Genomic DNA, 20,841 nt, shown 5'->3' with positions numbered 1-20,841 from the left:
TCGGCTGGGTCCAGAGTGGGTGACCTGATTCATGGCAACCTCATTCTCCCATTTGGTTCTCCACAGCACGTCAGCACAGGCTGCACCTTCCGGGGGTCTTCTGGCATTTGTTCCAGGAAGGCTTGCTCGAACATCAGGCAGGGTTTGTGGCCTTTTGGCAGTGCGAGCATTTTGTCCATTAGCACGAACGGGGCTCTGTCTCCCAGGCCATCAAGGTGCATCAGCCTGGCCGCGCGCTGCAGATGGGAGAAACTGAAGGTGCTGAGGAGGATGGCTTTGAGGGTGACATACTTGCCCTCCTCCGGTGAATCATGGATCAGGTCTACTCTGGCTGCAGTCTCTTCTTCGAGGGTGCTCACCACATGATGGAACATCTTGGAATAAGAAGTGATCTGTCTGAGATGAAACTGTGCCTCCGCCTGCCCGAACCACATGCGAGGTCGATGGGTCCAAGAGGGGGGGAGTTTCACGGAGAAAGCGCTGATCGCCGATGGATCCATAGCCAGAGATCAGAGTCTGGGCTCTGCGGGGTCACCAATGTAGCAGCTGCTACACACACAGAAACACGCCACAGGACTCGGTGGAGGTTTCAGTTGAACTGTTTGAATTTCACGCGCGTCCCTTTAAGGCCAACGGGAGTTCTGCTCCGCGCGGCGGTGACATCATCACGTTGCCTGGGGCAGGAACTGTGGCCTAAGCCATGAGGCAATCAGTAAGCCCCAACGGCACCATCTTCCTGCAGCTGCCCCGCCAGCGCAACGATACAAGCGGAGCCAGTTCGCTCCAAGAGATGTACATCACCACAGTAGAAGGAAAAGTTGTTGGAAGATCCAATAAATAACATGTCACCAAAGAAAGAAAAAACAGCTGTAACTGCATAAGAAACTGTACAAGAAAAAGAGACAGATAAGGAAGAGAGGCCTACCTTGGATCCTGGAGTTGTCCAGAAGGTAGGAGTCTGTGGAGATAAACCTGGAGCTGGGGAGACCTTGGACAATGGCCATCTACAACAGGAGAAGAAGTGACTCTGCCCAAGTGCGACTCCTTGCGCAACCGCAGAGCACAGAAAAAAATGGAGGTAGTTTTCAAAAAAATCCCAGGAAGCCTCCAGCTCCAGTGATCAGGATGAAGACCAAGAAGAATTACATCGAGAACAAAGAGCTATGGCTAAAAAGACAAATGAAAGAGACTTGTAAATTTACAGCTAAAATGAAGAAATATATGGTAAATTTTCAACACTCTTTGGTGCAATTAACAGCAGAAGTTAAAAAGTATAATGAGAGTATAGTTGAAAATAAGAACTTTACAAAAAAGATGGAAAGAATGATGCAGCAAGTGGATAAGAAATTTGAAGTTGTGGAAAAAAAATTAAAGGAAATTAATTTGAAATTCAAAATATTAAGGAACAGGTGAGGAAAATTTAAGCTGAAGCAACTGCAACAAAAGATAAATTAACTCAGAAAATTGACATTTTAGAATATTTTAGTAGAAGAAAAAAATATAAAAATTGTTGGGCTTAAAGAAGGTGATGAAGGTCAGGAAATGAAGTTTTTGCAGCATTGGATTTTGTAATCTATGGGGATAACTAAATTTGAAGGAGACATTGAAATTGAGAGCTCATAGAGCATTTTGGTCGAAGTCACCACCAGATCAGAATCCACATCCTATACTGATATATGATGTATGAATAGGGAGCTGGTGGTAGGACGACTTTGTCAAAATTGTCAAAAAGGCCTTATAGCAGGCTATCTCATTGTCCATGTCGGCTATTCGGGGTAGGAGGTAGGCATCCAGTTGGGTGTACCGGTTTGTGGTCTGGCTATAATCGATGACCATCCTCGGTTTGCTACTCCTTTTTACCACTAGGACTTGTGCTCTCCAGGGAGTGGTGTTGGGCTCTATGATACCTTCCACCAGATGCTGCCTCACTTCTGCCTTAATGAAGGTCCTGTTGGCCGTGTAAAAGCACCTACTCTTGGCAGCTATGGGCTTGCAGTTTGACGTAAGGTAGTTGAAGAGGGTGGGAGGGGTTACCCGTAGTGTGGAGAGACTCCAGATGGACTCGGGGCAGTCACTGGGCTGTGTGCTGTGGAGTCTGAGCGGGGGGAGGGCGCCACCAAAGGTGAGGGTGAGGCTTTGGAGGTGGCACTGAAGTCCAGCCCTAAGAGGACTGGGGCACAGAGCTGGGGCATGACCAGGAGCTCAATTCCATTGAGCAGAATGAAGTGGTCCTGGGCAGCGAAGGCGATGGAAATGTTCGTGGGATAGATTTTGAGTTTTAGTGTCTGGGCCACGTTTGGGTGCACGAAGCTCTCAGTACTACTGGTATCGAACAGGCATTTTGTTACCTTCCCATTGACAGTGATGTCCATCATTGAGCACCCAAGTCCATTGGGGAATGTCCCTTTTTAAAGTGGTGGATGCTAGGACCATCTCAGGATCCAAGTCACTGCTTCCCGATGGATGAGGCAAGTAGTGGCCAGCGGCTTCCTTCCAGGGCATGGGGTGCATCGGGAAGACGATCGGGTATGCACCCATGTTGACCACATCGTCCCGTCGATGTGGTGCGCGCATTACAGCAGTTGAAGTCCAGCTGGCCAAAGATGGTGGCGCCCAGTGGATGCACGTGGTATTGGTGCGGTTGAGCGACTCGACCAGCAGTGAAACTGGAGGTGACATCATCCTAGTGAGCGGAAGTGACGTCTTTGGTGCGGGTGGAAGTCATCCAGAGGAAAATGGCGGCACCCGGGGTGAGCACACTGCAGAGGTGTGGATCGGTGGCAGAGCTGGAAGTGACATCAGCGGTGAGGGCGGAAATGGCGGGGCTAGAAATGAGCCCAGTCCTCACACGTGATGGTGTTCGGGAGGGCTCCCAGCTGGTCACGGAGGGCCGCAGCGCTCCCGACAGGCCTGGAAAGAGCGAAGTGGTCTTTCTTCCCGCATCAGGAGCAATGTGAGTTCCTCACTGGGCAGTCTTTGTGGGATTGCCTGTCTGACTCACACTGGGTCAGTATTTACAGGGGCGAGCTGCACCGGCGGCTGTGATTGTCTCCTCCACATAGGGCCCTTCAGCAACAGCAGTCATTTGCATTTGCCAGGCTGAGGGTTGGGGGAATCGGACATCGATGACCTTTGCATGATGAACTGCAGCCTGCAGGGAACGGACCACCTCCATGGTCCTGGTAAGTGAGGCAATGTTTTCCTCCAGCAGCTTTTGTCAGGCTCTCCTTGAGTGCAGCCCTCACACGCAGGTATCCTGGATCAGTCGCTCCACGTCCCCTGGTCTCGGCCAGGCACGGGCGGGCTAGCACACGCCAGGCCCCCAGATTGTTATCTGCCATCTCACCTGGCTGCTAGACCCTAATGCTGAGCAGGTACTGGGCATAGACCACGTTTGTCGGGGGGGTTGTACATGCTCTCCAGGACGCGTTCGTAGTCCATGCAGTCCTTGATGGCCTGGGTTCAACTTGGTGCGGAGCACCCTTAGCCATTTCTGGTTGGTGTCGATCACTTCAGCCTGTGTTAGGATAATTGCCTCAATTGCCTGCTTCCAGATCTCGAAGCGTGTCTGGGCATCTGGGTATTGGGGGTTGATCTCCAGGCTTCTGATCGTAGGAAACTTCTCCTCTTGGTCTCTTTAAATTTTTTACTGGAATAAATTGTGGTGTGCCGTGGTAGCAGCAAGCAAGCACAAAACTCAAAAGACTGTACAACAGGATTTATTCCAGTAAAAGTTTGAACACCAGTTCAAGCCTTGGTGGCTCCCTGTGTGACTGGCTCAGGAGGGGCCGGCTCAGGTTTATATTCAGGTCGGCTGATTGTCAGCCGGCCAGGTGGAGTCAGCCCCTTAGGTGGTGTCAGCCCCTTAGGTGGTCTTCTTGCAGGTGTAGAGATCGACCACTGCAGTAGGCTGGTTTGGTCGTATCATCGCAATCAATATCTTGGTTTCAAGAGCAGTTCAGAAGTAGGGTGAGTGATTCACCTCCTAGCACTCCAAAAGCTTTCCACCATTTTATAACACACAAGTTAGGCAAGTTCATTTGTGTTAATGAGTACAGCTACACCCAGAAGCTCCACAAAATTCAGGATAAAGCAGTACACTTGATCAATACACCATCGTCACCCTAAACATTCACCCCTTCCCTTCCTCCACCAACGGGGCACAATGGTTATCATCTACAAAATGTACTAATGTGTCAGCACCTCCCAAAACTATAGCCTGTACCACCAAAAAAACAAGGGTTACAAATCGACTAACTCCAGGGAATTCCTGGTCTATCACTGCACAAAACTGAGAAACAGCATTCAAGGTGGTCTTGAGAACCTCTGGCCCATGCATCAGAAGTACACAGAAGCCTTTCATAAACTGTAGAAGAAATGCATCGCCTCACAAGTGACATTGAACATACAGCACATTGCAGGCCCCTTGGCCCTCAATGTTGTGGCAACCCATATCTTCCTTCCAAAAAATAATGAACTAAACCAATGGTTCTCAACCTTTTTCTTTCCACTCACATACCACTTTAAGTAATCCCTATGCCATATATGCTCTATGATTAGTAAGAGGTTGCTTAAAGTGGCATGTGGGTGGGAAGGGAAGGTTGAGAACCACTGCTCTAGATCCAGTTGTTACTGAAATATTTTGCTTGAGAAAAATTGTCATTGGCCCATTTCCTTTGGAGTTATGAAACTGTGCACATAACGAGTCAATTCTTCTTTTCTTTGGCTTGGCTTCGCGGATGAAGATTTATGGAGGGGGTAAAAAGTCCACGTCAGCTGCAGGCTCGTTTGTGGCTGACAAGTCCGATGCGGGACAGGCAGACACGGTTGCAGCGGTTGCAGGGGAAAATTGATTGGTTGGGGTTGGGTGTTGGGTTTTTCCTCCTTTGCCTTTTGTCAGTGAGGTGGGCTCTGTGGTCTTCTTCAAAGGAGGTTGCTGCCCGCCAAACTGTGAGGCGCCAAGATGCAATTAGGGACAATTAAAACAGTGGTTTTCAAACTTTTTCTCTCAACCCACATACCACCTTAAGTAATCCCTCACAGAGCACCTATAGCATAGGGAAGTGGTATGTGAGTAGAAAGAAAAATGTTGAGAACCACTATACTAAACCCTCCCTATCCTATAACACTCAATTTTTCTTTCATCCATGTGTCTATCTCTTTGGCTTGGCTTCGCGGACGAAGATTTATGGAGGGGGTAAAAGTCCACGTCAGCTGCAGGCTCGTTTGTGGCTGACAAGTCCGATGCGGGACAGGCAGACACGGTTGCAGCGGCTGCAGGGGAAAATTGGTTGGTTGGGGTTGGGTGTTGGGTTTTTCCTCCTTTGCCTTTTGTCAGTGAGGTGGGCTCTGCGGTCTTCTTCAAAGGAGGTTGCTGCCCGCCAAACTGTGAGGTGGCAAGATGCACGGTTTGAGGCGATATCAGCCCACTGGCGGTGGTCAATGTGGCAGGCACCAAGAGATTTCTTTAGGCAGTCCTTGTACCTTTTCTTTGGTGCACCTCTGTCACGATGGCCAGTGGAGAGCTCGCCATATAACACGATCTTGGGAAGGCGATGGCCCTCCATTCAGGAGATGTGACCCACCCAGCGCAGCTGGATCTTCAGCAGCGTGGACTCGATGCTGTCGACCTCTGCCATCTCGAGTACTTCGACGTTAGGGATGAAAGCGCTCCAATGGATGTTGAGGATGGAGCGGAGACAACGCTGGTGGAAGCGTTCTAGGAGCCGTAGGTGATGCCGGTAGAGGACCCATGATTCGGAGCCGAACAGGAGTGTGGGTATGACAACGGCTCTGTATACGCTTATCTTTGTGAGGTTTTTCAGTTGGTTGTTTTTCCAGACTCTTTTGTGTAGTCTTCCAAAGGCGCTATTTGCCTTGGCGAGTCTGTTGTCTATCTCATTGTCGATCCTTGCATCTGATGAAATGGTGCAGCCGAGATAGGTAAACTGGTTGACCGTTTTGAGTTTTGTGTGCCCGATGGAGATGTTGGGGGGCTGGTAGTCATGGTGGGGAGCTGGCTGATGGAGGACCTCAGTTTTCTTCAGGCTGACTTCCAGGCCAAACATTTTGGCAGTTTCCGCAAAGCAGGACGTCAAGCGCTGAAGAGTTGGCTCTGAATGGGCAACTAAAGCGGCATCGTCTGCAAAGAGTAGTTCACGGACAAGTTTCTCTTGTGTCTTGGTGTGAGCTTGCAGGCGCCTCAGATTGAAGAGACTGCCATCCGTGCGGTACCGGATGTAAACAGCGTCTTCATTGTTGGGGTCTTTATTGGCTTGGTTCAGCATCATGCTGAAGAAGATTGAAAAGAGGGTTGGTGCGAGAACACAGCCTTGCTTCACGCCATTGTTAATGGAGAAGGGTTCAGAGAGCTCATTGCTGTATCTGACCCGACCTTGTTGGTTTTCGTGCAGTTGGATAATCATGTTGAGGAACTTTGGGGGACATCCGATGTGCTCTAGTATTTGCCAAAGCCCTTTCCTGCTCACGGTGTCGAAGGCTTTGGTGAGGTCAACAAAGGTGATGTAGAGTCCTTTGTTTTGTTCTCTGCACTTTTCTTGGAGCTGTCTGAGGGCAAAGACCATGTCAGTAGTTCCTCTGTTTGCGCGAAAGCCGCACTGTGATTCTGGGAGAATATTCTCGGTGACACTAGGTATTATTCTATTTAGTAGAATCCTAGCGAAGATTTTGCCTGCAATGGAGAGCAACGTGATTCCCCTGTAGTTTGAGCAGTCTGATTTCTCGCCTTTGTTTTTGTACAGGGTGATGATGGTGGTATCATGAAGATCCTGAGGCAGTTTTCCTTGGTCCCAACAAAGCTTGAAAAACTCATGCAGTTTGGCATGCAGAGTTTTGCCGCCAGCCTTCCAGACCTCTTGGGGGATTCCATCTATCTAAGAGTCTCTTAAATACCTCCAATGTTTCAGCTTCCACCACCTTTCTCAGCAAGGCATTCCAGCACCCACAACTCTCTGTGTATAAAACTTATCCCCGATGTTGCCCCTAAATTTCCCTACCTTAACTTTTTATACATGTCCTCTAGTGTCTGCTAATCCTGTCCTGGGAAACAGGTGTTGGCTGTCCACCCTATCTATGCCTTTGATAATTTTGTAGACCTTTATCAAATCTCCTCTCATCCTTCTACGGTCCAAAGAGAAAAGTCCCAGCTCAGCTAACCTTGCCTCATAAATCTTGTTTACCAATCCAGGCAACATCCTGGTAATTCTCCTCTGCACCCTCTCCACATCCTTCCTATAATGAGATGACCAGAACTAAATACAATACTCTAAGTGTGGTCTCACCAGAGACTTGTAGAGTTGCAACATGATCTCTCTACTCCTGAATTAATGAAGCCCAGCATCCCATAGGCCTTCTTAACTATCCTATCAACCTGTGCGGCATCCTTGAGGGTATATGGATTTGAACCTCAAGGTCCCTCTGTTCATCCACTCTTTTAAGTAACTGACCATTAACCCTGTACTCAGCCTTCTGGTCTGTCCTTTCAACATGCATCACCTCACACTTATCCGGATTGAAATCCATCTGCCACTTTTCTGCCCAACTCTGCATCCTGTCTATATCCTGTTGTAACCTTCGACAACCTTCAGCTCCATCCACAACTCCTCCAACCTTCTGACTCATCCTTCTCCCTCTTCATCCAGGTCATTTATAAAAATCACAAGGAGCAAGGCTCCCAGAACAGATCCTTGTGGCACTCCACTAGTCACCGACCTCCAGGTGGAGTACTTTCCTTCCACTACTACTCTCTGTTAACTTTCTACAAGCGATTTTTTAATCCACACAGCCAAGGTTCCACTGATCCCGTGCCTCATGACTTTCTGGATGAGTCTCTCATCGGGGACCTTGTCAAATGCCTTGCTAAAATTCATGTCGTCCACATCTACTGCTCTATCCTCATCAGTTTCTTTTGTTACCTCCTCAATAAACACAATTAGTCTCGTGAGGCACGACCTTCCCTTCACTATCCTTGAGTAACTGGACTTCTCCAAATGCTCATAGATCCTGTTTTTAAGATTCCTCTCCATTAGTTCACACCCCCCGACGTAATTCCCAGGATTCTCCTTATTACCTTTTTTTTAAACAACATTTGCCAGCCCCATCCATGGAAGACTGCAGTTCCCACTTTGACCTCACCAGTCATCTCAAAATCCTCAACACTAGAGTGGAAGCCGGGGACTTCCCAAGACAAAATATTTGCTACACACCATCCTTTTTCATTACTTCTCCCTACCTCTAATGTTGAAAATGCTTCAGGGAAATACAGAGAGAACGTAGGTTTGCTCTGCTGATTCTCTAATCTATTGTAATGCTCATCAAAATGACAAGGTAGTTCTCCAGATCAGTCATTCTGGAATCCAATAGTCCCACCCACCCCCCCTGCCCCACCCCCCTTTCTATTCCTCCTTGTATCCTGGGAGCAGCGGCATTCCATGCCACAATGCCCCATAATTTAAAGAGGTAAGTGAGGTTGATAGCCTTGGTATCAGTGAGTATTGGAGGGAAGTGACTGGAGGGAGAAGGTGAATGTCAGTTTGAGGCCATCAGTGAGAATGAGGAAGATGTGACTAGTGGCTGACCAATTATGGGTTGAGGGCCACTGTTTGCACAGCTCCTGAGGTTGTGGTGTGTATCCCTATGCTGCTCCATACAATGTCCCTGATGGGGATATGTCTCCACACCCTTTCTTAATGGGTGAGTCTGACTGTTGTCCTGGATGGCCTCCTGTCCACCAACACACAGGACAATACTCCTTGAGTGTATCTCTTCATTTAAAATCTCACTTCTTTTACAGTTAAAATAGTTGTTACAAATTACAGCAGTATTGAGTGCATGTTGCACAGATTCTTTTAAATGCTAGCAGCTACACAAATTCGGATTTTTATAGCTCTCTGTCAGTTGCCATGCAAGGCAGTGATGAAAAGATGAGACTACCAGCATGAGGCATAAAACTGTTTTAACAGCAATCTTGGGAGTTAAAATATTTCTACAACTCTGTTTTCACATGAAAATAAAAGAAACAGAAGCAGGGGGAGGCTACTCATGCCTACTCTGCTATTCCATGAACATTGTGTTTGATTTGCACCCACCCATTCTCTGAATATCTAAAAATTGGTTTATGTACAAGTTGACCTAGCAGTTAGTGCAATACCATTACAGCACCAATGTTCAGGACCGGGGTTTGAATCCTGCACTCTCTGTAAGGAGTTGGTACATTCTCCTCAGGTCTGCATGGGTTTTCCCCAGGGACCCTGGTTTCCTCTCACCCTTTCAAAAATGTATCAGGGTTAATTGGGGGCTTGTGGGCTGAAATGGCCTGTTACTCTCTCTTTCTCTCTCTCTCCATCTTGAATGTACTCAGCAACTGACCCTCCACAGCTCTCTTCAGTGGTGATTTCCAAAGGTTTGTTAGCCTCTGGATGAAGACATTCAAGATTAAATTTATTGTCATGTAATAAAAACAGTGCCATATTACATAAAATTGCCATGTGTCTGCTGCAAGGCAGACAGATTCACCATTGACATAAATTGCTTGAAGTGCCTTTTTAAAGTCAGTGAAAGAGAGATCCCCCCCACCCCCCCCCCCCCCACCACCCAGAGTCACTGAGTATCAATGGATTCACCTCCAGCGCTTCGTTAGCCTCCACAGCCAGACAGTGTCCAGTCCAAACCATCGGCAACCCGAGCTCCAGATCCGAACCTCCGACACAATTAAGAACCCTTCAGCACCTTCGCCATCCTTTTGCATTCCAGATCCAATACCCCTTCAGCCAGCCTTGAGCCAGTATCCAGCAGTCCCCCACCTGGTGTGTCCCTTGACTGCAGTTGCCAGCAGCCCACAGCCTGCGTGGGTTCCTTGCTTCAAGTCATCAACAGCCACAGAACCCCTCACTGGTCCGCCACTGTGCTCACCATCCTGTGGGTCATCTCTTCTGCCTCCCCTTTTCAAATGGGGTTGGGGGTGGGGTCTCCACGCTTTCTAGTGCCCTGTGCCAGTCCTCAGCTTTCCCGGACTTGTGACTGCTGATTGTAGGCACCACCATCTTGGGTGCAGACCACGTGTCACAGAATTTTAAATAAAACCACTGTTGAAGCCTTTCAGGATCTGCCAGCAGTCATACTGGGCGGCTGGACCCCATGGGAGCCGCCCGCTGGCAGGGTATTGCACGTAAACGTATTGCAGGTTAGCATGCAGGAGCTGGACCTCTTCCTGTCCACAGCAGGACAGGTCCCAGAGCTGAGAGCCAGGGTGGCAGAATGGTTCCATCACCATGGATATAATCCGGGTATCCAAACAGGGTGAACACGCTGCGAAGTGGCCAGATAACTATGGCAGAGGTCTTGTCAGGACAGGGGAAGGCAAAGGGGAATTTGGAGAACTCATCTATGATAAGGAAATAGACGTTCCTATTGGTCGAAGGCAGGGGTCCCTTGAAATTGACACTCAGCCGTTGGAAAGGGTGTGCGGTCTTGATGAGGTTTGCCTTGTCGGGCCTGAAGAACTGTGGTTTACATTCCGTGCAGACCTGACCTGACATCCTCAATGGAGTATAGGAGGTTCCAGGCTTTTATGAAGTGGGACAACCTCATGACTCTGGAGTGGCAGAAGTCTTCGTGGAGGGACTGGAGGCGGTCGAGGTGCACACTGGCGATAGGGCATCTGGGGGATCGTTATCATAGTTATAGGTGGAGAGCTCGATTCTCCACCTCAGGATTTTATCGTTCTTGATTTTACCCTGCAGTTTTGGGTTGAACATGAAAGCGACAGCTCTTTGGTCCGTCAGCAGGTTAAACCTCAACAATCGCCTATGCCTCCTTCTCATCTGAGGAGTGCCCTGTTTCAGGGCCATGGAGGGTACAGGGAAAAAATGCTACTGGTCTGCTCTCCTGGTTGAGAGTGGCAGCCAGCACATAGTCGGAGGCATCGATCTCCACCTAGAATGGGATGGATTTGTCCACAGCATGCATCGTGGCTTTAGCAATGTCTCCTTTGATTTTGTCGAATGCCACCCGGGCTTCTGCGATAAGGGGAAGCTTGTGGTCCTTACTAAGGGGTAGGCCTTATCGGCATAATTTGGCACCCATTGGGCATAGAACTCCAGGCACCGTTTCAGCATCTTGAGGTTGTGTGATATTGGGAGCTCCATGAGGGGATGGATGCAGTTGGGGTCAGGGGCAATGACACCATGCGCTACGACGCATCCAAGGAAGGCAGGCGAGTGGTACTAAACATACACTTCTTGTTATAAGTCAGATTCAGGGACTTGGCTGTGCTGAGAAATTTCGCCAAGTTTGTGTTGTGGTCCTACTGGTCATAGCTGCAGATGGTGACATTGTCAAGCTAGGGGAATGTGGCTGTAAGTTTACGCCTGTATACCATCTGATCCATTTCCCTTTGGAACACTGAGACACCGTTAGTGACTCCGAAGGGCACCCTGAGGAAATGATAAAGTCTGCCATCTGCTTCGAAGGCAGTATATTTGCTGTCCCCTGGGCGAAGGGGGAGTTGGTGGTACGCCGACTTCAGGTCAATCATGAAGTACATTTTGTATTAGGCTATTTTATTGACAATATTGGCTATCCGGGGAGGGGGTAAGCACCTAGCTGAGTGAAGCGGTTGACCATCTGGGTGTAATCTATCACCATGTGGGGTTTGCTCACACCCCTGACCACCATGACTTGTGCTCTCCACGGGTTTGAACTGGGAGGTATGATACCCTCCACCAGGAGCCGCTGTACCTCGGACTTTATAAATGCCCTGTCCTTGGTGCTATAGCACCTGCTTTTTGTCGTGATTGGCCTGAAGTTCGGGGTCAGGTTCTCAAATAATGACAGAAGGGATATGCAGAGGGTGGAAAGCTGCAAGTGGGGGCCGACTGCTGGGGGGAGGGGGCTGTGAATCAGGTGTTGTGTACCATTATGGGTGGTTGTGGTCCTCTGAACCTCATAGTCATGCTACTAAACTGGCTCTGGAAGTCAAGGCCCACGAATATCGGTGTACAGAGCTATGGTATCACAAGCAAATGAAAGTTATCATAACATTCACCCCCCACTGTTAACAACACTACACAGTACCCCCGGATCTCCGCGGATTGGTCCTTTGCAGCCATAGAAATAATGCTGCTCGTGGGTCTGACAGAGAGAGAGAGTTAGTTTCTGGGCAGTGTCCAGGTGAATAAAGCTCTCTGTGTTCCCATTGTCAAATAGTCAGTTCGTTCTTTTCCCATTTACCTCGATCTCCATCAATGAGGGCTGCCCTGGTTCAGAGTCACAGAGGCCAGGATCGGGTCATTGTCAGAGGGAAGGCCCGAACGGTAAGATGAATCGTTGACCATGCTGAAACCTCGGTGGAAGAAGGAGGAAGTGACATAATCTGGGCGACAGAAGGTAGAGATGAAATCTTCCAGGAGTGCGGAGGAGACGCTCAGTCAGATGATGACTCCCGAGTTACGCACGTGGTTGAGCCATTCAGGGACGGATGTGACATCAGTGCCGCACTGCTCATTCAGGAGGATTTAAACTCTTCTTCCTGCATCCCGAACAAATCGCCTCCTTAGCCTGGTGGAGTCGTCAGGGGTGCTTCTGCTGCCCACAGAAGTGGCACCTCGGGTGTCTGATCGCAGCGGCTGTGACAGTGGGGTCATGGTTCCCTATCATGGAGGCCATCTGTGATGCCAGGTCCAAGCATGGCAGTACCCATGGTCTGCATCTGGAGGCCCCGCTCTTACCGGCGATGTCGTCAACATTGCGTTGGGCTGAGTCAAGGGTCCTGGCAAGCTGGAAGGCTCTCTTCAGGGGAAGCTTGTCCTCCTCAAGCAGTTGCTGATGAATGTAGTCAGACCTCACTCCAGCCATGCAGGCATCTCGCACCAACTCCTCCACACACTGGGCTATGGGCACGGGGGCTGTAGCAGTCTCTCCCCAGGTCATACAGTGCTCGGAAGAACTTGTCCGGGATGCTGTCTCCTCGAGGCCAGTTGATATGTGAATACACTTCATTCACCCGGGGTTGCTAGAGGTTGTGGAGCTCAGCCATGGGCTCTGGGTAGGTCATGTAGTTCCGAATCACCAGGTATAGAGAGTAGTCTCACCAGGCCACGACAGCTTTTGTGCTCAAGTCTGCTTGCAATATGGGCTGAAAAAAAATTGCCATTGCAATTACTTACTGAATCTGCATTCGAAAATTCACCACATTATACCATCCATTTTACTATCCTTTACGTACTCAAAATACTTCTTAAATATTATAAGAGTACCTACTTTTATCACCCACTGAAACAGTACAGTCCAAATTTCAGCCATCCTCTGGATGAAAAGGTTCCTCCTCTGATTTGCCCTGAACAACTTTATCTCCTCTTTGCCTGCTACTGACCTAGTAATTTGGTGCTCGTGTCTTATGTCACAGATAAAGTTTAATTTTTTTTTATGGGTAAGGCACGAAATTGAAAGTGCTCAAAAGATTCTTAAAGTAAGCTGAATCCTTCTTAAAGCAAATGGCCACTCTATCCTTTCCTATTGTCCAAATATTTATGTGAAAAAAGGAAACTAGTAGATAAGTCAGTTACAGTTGGTTGAATTGTTTTCATTTACAGTAAAACTCTTCTAAAGCAGTAAATCAGTGATATTCATTTTACAAATATTAAAGTCAAAGTTCACATTCGTCAGAGTACATGCATCACATACAAAACTGAGATTCTTTTCCCTGAGACAAAAGAGAGAAATGTAAACAAGACCGAAGTGCAAACAGTGCAATAAAGAAATATAAATATTCAGTAATAAATAATGTGCAAAGTCAGAGCCCTTAAATGAGTCCCTGATTGAGTTTGTTGTTGAGGAGTCTGATGCTGGAGGATAGCAGCAGTTCCTGAACCTGGTGGTACAAGTCTTGTGGCACCTAGACCTCTTCCCTGATGACAGCAGTGAAACCAGAGCATATCCTGAGTGGTGTGGATCCATGATAATTGCTGCTGCTCTCCAATGGCAACGTTTCATGTAGATTTTCTCGATGGTGGGGAAGGATTATGCCTGTGATGTACTGGGCTGTGTCCATTACCTTTTGCATGGCTTTCCACTCAAAGGTATTAGTGCTGCCAGACCAGCCCATGATGCAGCCTATCAGCATACTGATAGAAGTTTGCTAAGGTTTCTGGTCTCATACCCAACCTCTGCAAACTCCTGAGGAAATAGAGGTGTTGACGTGGGTTGAGTCCAGGAGAGGTCCTCCAAAGTAGTAACCCTCCCCAGGAATTAAAGCCTTTCCACCTCTGATCCCCCAATGATCACTGGATCTTTGTTTTTTCTTTCCAAGAGTCTACAATCAACTCTTTAGTGACATTGAGTGTGAGATTGTTGTTAGTACACCATTCCTCCAAGTGTTCAATCTCCTTCCTGAATGTTGACTCATCGCCCTTAATACAGCCTCTACAGTGGTATTGTCAGCAAATTTGTATATGGTGTTGTTGTCACACAGTCATAGATGTACTTTGAATAGAGCAGGTGGCTAAGTATGTAACCCTGCGCTGTCTGGTGCTGATGGAGAATGTCGGGAAGATGTTCTTGACAATTCACTGACTGGGGTCTGGAGGTGAGGAAATCCAGGCTCCAATTGAACAATGGGGTATTGAGGCCCAGGTCTTGAAGTTTGGTGATTAGTTTGGAAGGAATGATGGTGTTGAAAGCTAAACTGTCAATAAAGAGATTACTGATGTATGAAGCTTTGCAGCTAATTGTTGCAATCTTTTGTGTCAAGCCAGTGACATTTGCCTGCCGTAGACCTGTTGCTATGTTAGGCAAATTTGAACAGATCCACATTGACACTCAGACAGGAGCTGATATGTTTCAACACCAGCTTCTCAAAATACTTCATTACTTTTCTAGGGCATCAATACAATTGAAGCCTGTTTGAAACAGGTGGTTTCCTCACCCTGTCAAAGTGAGAGGTTGTTTGATATAGATTTTCAGTACTCAGTCTTCAGTATTCAGTACTCTGAATATGGCAGAGTTATTTCTTATTACTGTGTCTGTCCTCAATTTGTTCTCTGTATTTTATGCTCTGCATTAAAGAAATTTGGTATTCTTTTCATCTTATATTTTACAGAGGAACGGGCACAAAGACCCAGATTGCAACTTAAACCACGCACAGTCGCTACACCCCTTAACCAGGTAGCCAATCCAAACTCAGCCATATTTGGTGGAGCCAGGCCTCGGGAGGAAAAGTCTGGGCAGGAGGGGCCCTAGCAAGGCTGGACTTCATGGAAAGTAGGCACATCACTTTCCAATCTTAACATTCAATGGAATTCCTTTTGTCTACTCTTCTAGTTGTCCACAAATCTCTGAATTTATGTTGGCTTTACAGAGCCCTCCAATGTATCTGTATTTTATCACCTGCCTGGTACCAGCTTTCTGCTTTGAATCATTTGCTTTCTGATAATAGCAGTTGCTCCATGTATAAAATGAGCATGAGATGGATTTTCTGATGGTACATGCCATTATTGCTGTCCTGACTTTCTGTTCAGTAGAACAATGTTGTATCAACAGCTCACACCAAATAACTTTGTCTAACCTGCTTGTCTCAGATAAATGTCTGTCCAAACACATTTCGTTTATATGTTATTTACATAAATATATATTAGGCACATTTTTGTTATAAATGCACATTTTATATCATTTGGGATTTTGAATATTGTGGAATGATTCTATTTGAATGGCACCCAGGATTGTGCAGCCATGGTCAGGTGGGTAAACTCAGCAAGATAAGGCCCATCTTGTATGTTAAGACAATGTGTAGCACATCCAGGTTCTTTTCAAAAACCAGATCCTTTTGAAAGCATCACCATTTTTTTGAATAGCCTGTGCTATGGATCTGATCCATTGGCATTTTAAGCAAATGACAAAGAACTTCCTACTTAGCATATTAAGTGGCTTACTATGGTTCCGTAAGCTAACACCATTTGTCCATTGGTCCAGAAGAATGCACATCCAATGGATCTCAAGATAAACAGGATCTTTGGGGTGCTTGGAGTTTTAAGTCTCACTGAACGTAGAAAATCTGCTTTTAATAAACCATCCTAAATTATTGACGTTTCAATAATTTACTTTTTAAAAGTATTGACTTTTAACATGTTTTCTCAACATTTTACAAATTACTTCATAATATATGAAACAAATGGATACTTTGTGAATGATCTTTTAAGTAAAAGAAGGATCTTCCATAACTCTGTCTGCCAACGGTTTCCCTACATACCATTAAACACAATTCCCCAAAAATATGTTGCACTGACCTGTTTTGTATCACCTATTGGAAGCTTGCTGCAAAGAGCAGACTCTCAACTCAACAACAAGATCCTGTGTAGAGGCAGACAACATACAACATACAAAAACACTTCCAAATGATTAAAATTAATCCAACTATTGACAAATTAATAAAAACTCTAAAATATTTATAATAAAATTAAAGCACTTAAAACCATTCAAAGAAAGTAAAGCAATTAAAACAAATAGTAGCACACTTGCCTGTAACCATCCCCCTTCATTGATATCACTGGTGAGGAGTTCCCTGCTCCAAGTTCAATTTAGTGTTGGTTTTTTGAGGGATACTGCAAGGCAGGTTTTGGAGAATTGTTGCGACTTCACCTCCCTGATCCTTAACTCCGCATTGTCCAGCTTCAGAATGCAGTCTGAATGCTTCCAGCATGTTTGAGACTTGCACATTTACTTCTAGTCTTCACTAGTCCTTTCGCAAGGAAAAGCCAACAGAACACTTCTGGTAGTTTCTTTAAAAATATTTCAGATCAATGATCTGTCCATCAGAAGTAGGAAATGGTACAATTTCTCAATGTCAGTTTTAAGCCATCCACAGGAGTAGGGAAAGTGAGGTAGGAAAAAAGTACAAAAGGATAGATTTATGGCCAAAATGAGGCAAGGAGATATCAAAAACCAAAAAGGATGTGAGTTCCTGGCAAGCAGGCATGGGCTGCTTTGTTTTATTGAGAAGCATTAAACCTAATTAAAGATTGTCCTGTCATCATCAAACATGGACTTCTTCACTGAAAGAATGAAGAAGCTTGGGCCTAGGTTATTGCTTGAGGAACAATTTGTTGAGCACCTGCTCCCTGTCTGCATGAACCCCCGGTCACCAACTATCATAATTTCTCACCATTCCCAAACACTTATGTCTGTCCTCTGTCTCATCCATTGCCAGGGTGAGGCCAAATGTAAACGTATAATCTGCTTGTGTAGCCTAAACCCCATGGCTTGAACTTTCACTATTTCAATTTCAGGTAACTCCATTATGATCCAGCTCCACTGTTCCCAGCAGTCCTTAAATGAGTCTCTGATTGAGTTTGTTGTTGAAGAGTCTGATGGTGGAGGGATAGCAACTGTTCCTGAACCTGGTGGTACAAGTCCTGTGGCAGCATCAAGAACAGGGCATGTCCTGGGTGGTGTGGATCCTTGATGATTGCTGCTGCTCTCCGTTGGCAGCCTTCCATGTAGATTTTCTCGATGGTGGGAAGATTTTACCTGTGATGTACTGGGCTGTGTCCCTTACCTTTGGCAAGGGTTTCCACTAAGAGGTATTGGAACCCTCATACCCCTCATACCAGGCTGTGATACAACCATTCAGCACACTTTCCACTTCACATCTGTAGAAGTTTGCCAAGGCTTTCTCTCTGCAAACTCCCGAGTAAGTAGGGTGCTGACATGCTATCTTCTTGATGATATTTGTGTATTGAGTCCAGGAAAGTTCCTCCAAAATAGTGACTCCCTAGAATTTAAATTTACTTACCCTTTCCACCTCTGATCATTGAATAGTACACCTCTGGTTTTCCCTTCCTGAAGTCCACAATCAGCTTCTTGGGTTTGGTGACAATAAGTGTGAGGTTGTTGTTAGTGCACCATTCAGCCAAGTTTTCCATCTCCATCCTGTATGCTGATCCATTGCTTCTTTTATTCAACCCACTACTGATGTATTGTCAGCAAATTTGTAGATGCTGTTATTGTTGTACCGAGCCACACAGTCATAGATATAAAGTGAGTAGAGCAGGAGGCTCTGAGATTTCGGAAGAAATTTTGTTACCAATCCTTACTGATTGTAGTCCAATTTCACAGTGGGGAACTGAGGCCATGTTTGCTGATCAGTTCAGAGTGTTGAATAGTGTTGGATGCCAAACTGCAGTTGATAAAGAGCATCCTGATGAATAAGTCTTTGCTGTCCAGGTGTTCCAGGGCTTTACCTAGAACCACTAAGATGGCATCTGCCATAGACCTGTTGCTATGGTAGGCAAATTGGAACAGATCCATATCACTCCTCAGACAGGAGCTGATCTACTTCAACACAAGCCTCTCAAAACACCATCATTGTGGATGTGAGTGCCTCTGGCCGGTAGTCGTTTAGACAGGTTACCACACTCTTCTTGGGCACAGGTATGGTTGAGGACTGTTTGAAGCAAGTGACTCGCCTCCTCGCACCCAAAGTCTTTTCACAATCTACAAGACACAAATCAGGAAGTTGACTTGCTTGGATAAATGCAACTTTAAAAGACCATCCAGGGCAAAGCAGTTTGAAGGATGGGCACCCATCTAACCATAATTAGCTTTCCTTTCCTACCATCACTATCACATTGTGGTGCAATGTCTATCATCAAATACAAGATACATTGCAATTTACTTAGATACCAGCAAAACACCTCGCAATCCCATGGTCTTTCCAATTTAAAAAGGCTAGGACAGTCAAGTATGGGAACAATAGCCGTTAAGATGTACTTTTTCCAGGGGAACCTCATCCTAGTGAGGAAATGTATTGCTGTTCTTTCATTCATCTCCATATCCAACAACATCGTGGGAGTACCTTCATTACAATGCTTACTATCCCACCAGCCATTCTACAGGAGCTGCAATCGTATAGAAAGTAACACATTACTCAAGGACTTGGGTGATGAATCTTGTTGCCAGTGCTGCCACATCTCAAAAAGAATAAGGCATTAAACTCCATCTACCATGACACATGGATATAAAACAAACCCACAGGACATTGGTAAGGCCACACCTGCACTGTTTTGGACCCTTCACCTCAGAAAGGATGTCGTAACATTGGGTTGTGAGGATTGTCCTGTGAAGGGAGGCTAGACAGGTTGTGACTATTATTTGTTTAGGTGATTTTATTGAAACGTGGAATATCCTAAGGGGACATAGCAGAAAGGAAGTAAAACACGAAAATCTGTAAATACCTTGGTTGAAGAAATTCAGCTGGACAAACTGTCAAAAATAAAGTTACATAACCAACGTTTTGGCAGATGCCCGAACAAAATGGTTGAGGGGAGAGACAGAGGGAGGAGCACGGTCCCAAGGGCATGAGGATAAGAGAGGGAGGGCATTGCGGTGTGGCCATGCGAAGAATTTAGACAGATGTGTTTTGATCAAGCTCCTCATGAAAAGTATCAAAAAGATAGTTAAAATCTTAAAATTAAGTATTTTTTCATCAAAAAATGGACAAAACAAGTACTAAGAAATCAAGACAGTCGAGAACAAAAATTGAAGAAGTTTCTACTCGGCCAGGAACATCAAGCGAAAGCCCAAAAGGGAGCCTCAGGACTGGCGTACCCCAGCAGAGGTGGGGAGTTTGGACAAGAACAAAATATTATCCTGGAAAAATTGGAAAACTTGAGAAATCAATTTGTAGGTGTCCAAACTGTAATGAGAGATGTGACTGAAAGGATGACTGAAATTAAAGAATAGAAAGAATGGCCCAAGCAGAAGCATATTTGGTAAAAACACAAGATAAGCTAAAAGATTTGGATAAAGTTGCGAAGCAATGGGAGTTGGACAGACAAAGTCTGCTGGACAAGATCGACTACATGGAAAATTTTAGCAGACAAAATAATATCCGAATTATTGGACTGAAAGAAGGAATCGGGAGAAGAGACCCAGTAAACTTCTTTGAAACATGGATCCCACGAGTGCTGTGAGAAGACAAATTCAGAGAAAAATTACTTATTGAAAGGGTCAGTTCTGATATGACTTTTGAGTTACCGGAAAAGGGAGACAATTCTGGGAGCAGCATATGAATATTCTAGGCAAAATAATAACCATGAAAATGTGCTTTTTTTTTCAAGATTTTAGTCCTAAGGCAAAAGAAGGAGTTTGATGATGTAAAAAGACAATTGTGTTCTTAAAACTTGGAATATTCGATGACATACCCCATGACTTTGAGGATCAAAGTAGCAGAAGATAATTGATGATTTTTCAAGACTAAGAAGGCTAAGGTTGCCAAAGAGGAAGAATGTTTACAATGGGACTAAGTAAAAGTTGTATTTTTTAAACTATCTTGATTGTTGAAAAGTTAGTTTTATTGAAATGTTCGCGGAGAGCTAAGAAAAGAGAGAAAACTTGGGACTGGTGCTCAGAGAGGAGTATCTATAAAAGATGGTGCCATAGGGAAAGGTTCTTCTTCCTCAAGAGATCCCGCGGGCTTTTATCACTGGTGTTTGGTCTTTCCTGTTTACGTCACCATCAGGGCAGGGACATTGTAAGTGTTTTTTAAAGGGGAAAAATCACTATTTAAACAATCGAAAATATTTTATGGTTAACTAATATTTTTAAAAATTCGATATGGATAGAACATTAAAATTTATTAATGCTAATTTTAATGGGATAAATGGGATGGTGAAAAGGAAGTGGGTCTTGGTTCACCTAAAAAAATTAAAGGCAGTCTTTCTACAAGAAATGCATCTTACCAAATCGGAGCATGCTAAATTAAAAAGAGGATGGGTGGGACAAGTAATATCATCTATATTTGGCTCAAAAACAAGAGGACAAGTGATTCTA

At 45.7% G+C, this 20,841-nt stretch overlaps 1 protein-coding gene across 1 annotated transcript in view; it reads left to right on the top strand.

Annotated features, from left to right (window-relative positions):
• The window catches only part of LOC138737298 (eukaryotic translation initiation factor 4H-like), a 69,972-nt gene extending 54,360 nt beyond the window's left edge, over nt 1–15,612 (top strand). Inside the window, exon 7 of the mRNA XM_069888052.1 lies at nt 15,116–15,612. Coding sequence (XP_069744153.1) covers nt 15,116–15,255 — 140 coding nt within the window. The 3' untranslated portion in view covers nt 15,256–15,612. The remainder of the gene's footprint in view (nt 1–15,115) is intronic.
• The last annotated feature ends 5,229 nt before the right edge of the window (nt 15,613–20,841 follow it).

This window comes from Narcine bancroftii, chromosome 6 (assembly GCF_036971445.1).
Source record: "Narcine bancroftii isolate sNarBan1 chromosome 6, sNarBan1.hap1, whole genome shotgun sequence".
NCBI lineage: Eukaryota > Metazoa > Chordata > Chondrichthyes > Torpediniformes > Narcinidae > Narcine > Narcine bancroftii.
This window is presented reverse-complemented; position numbering and strand designations above follow the sequence as displayed.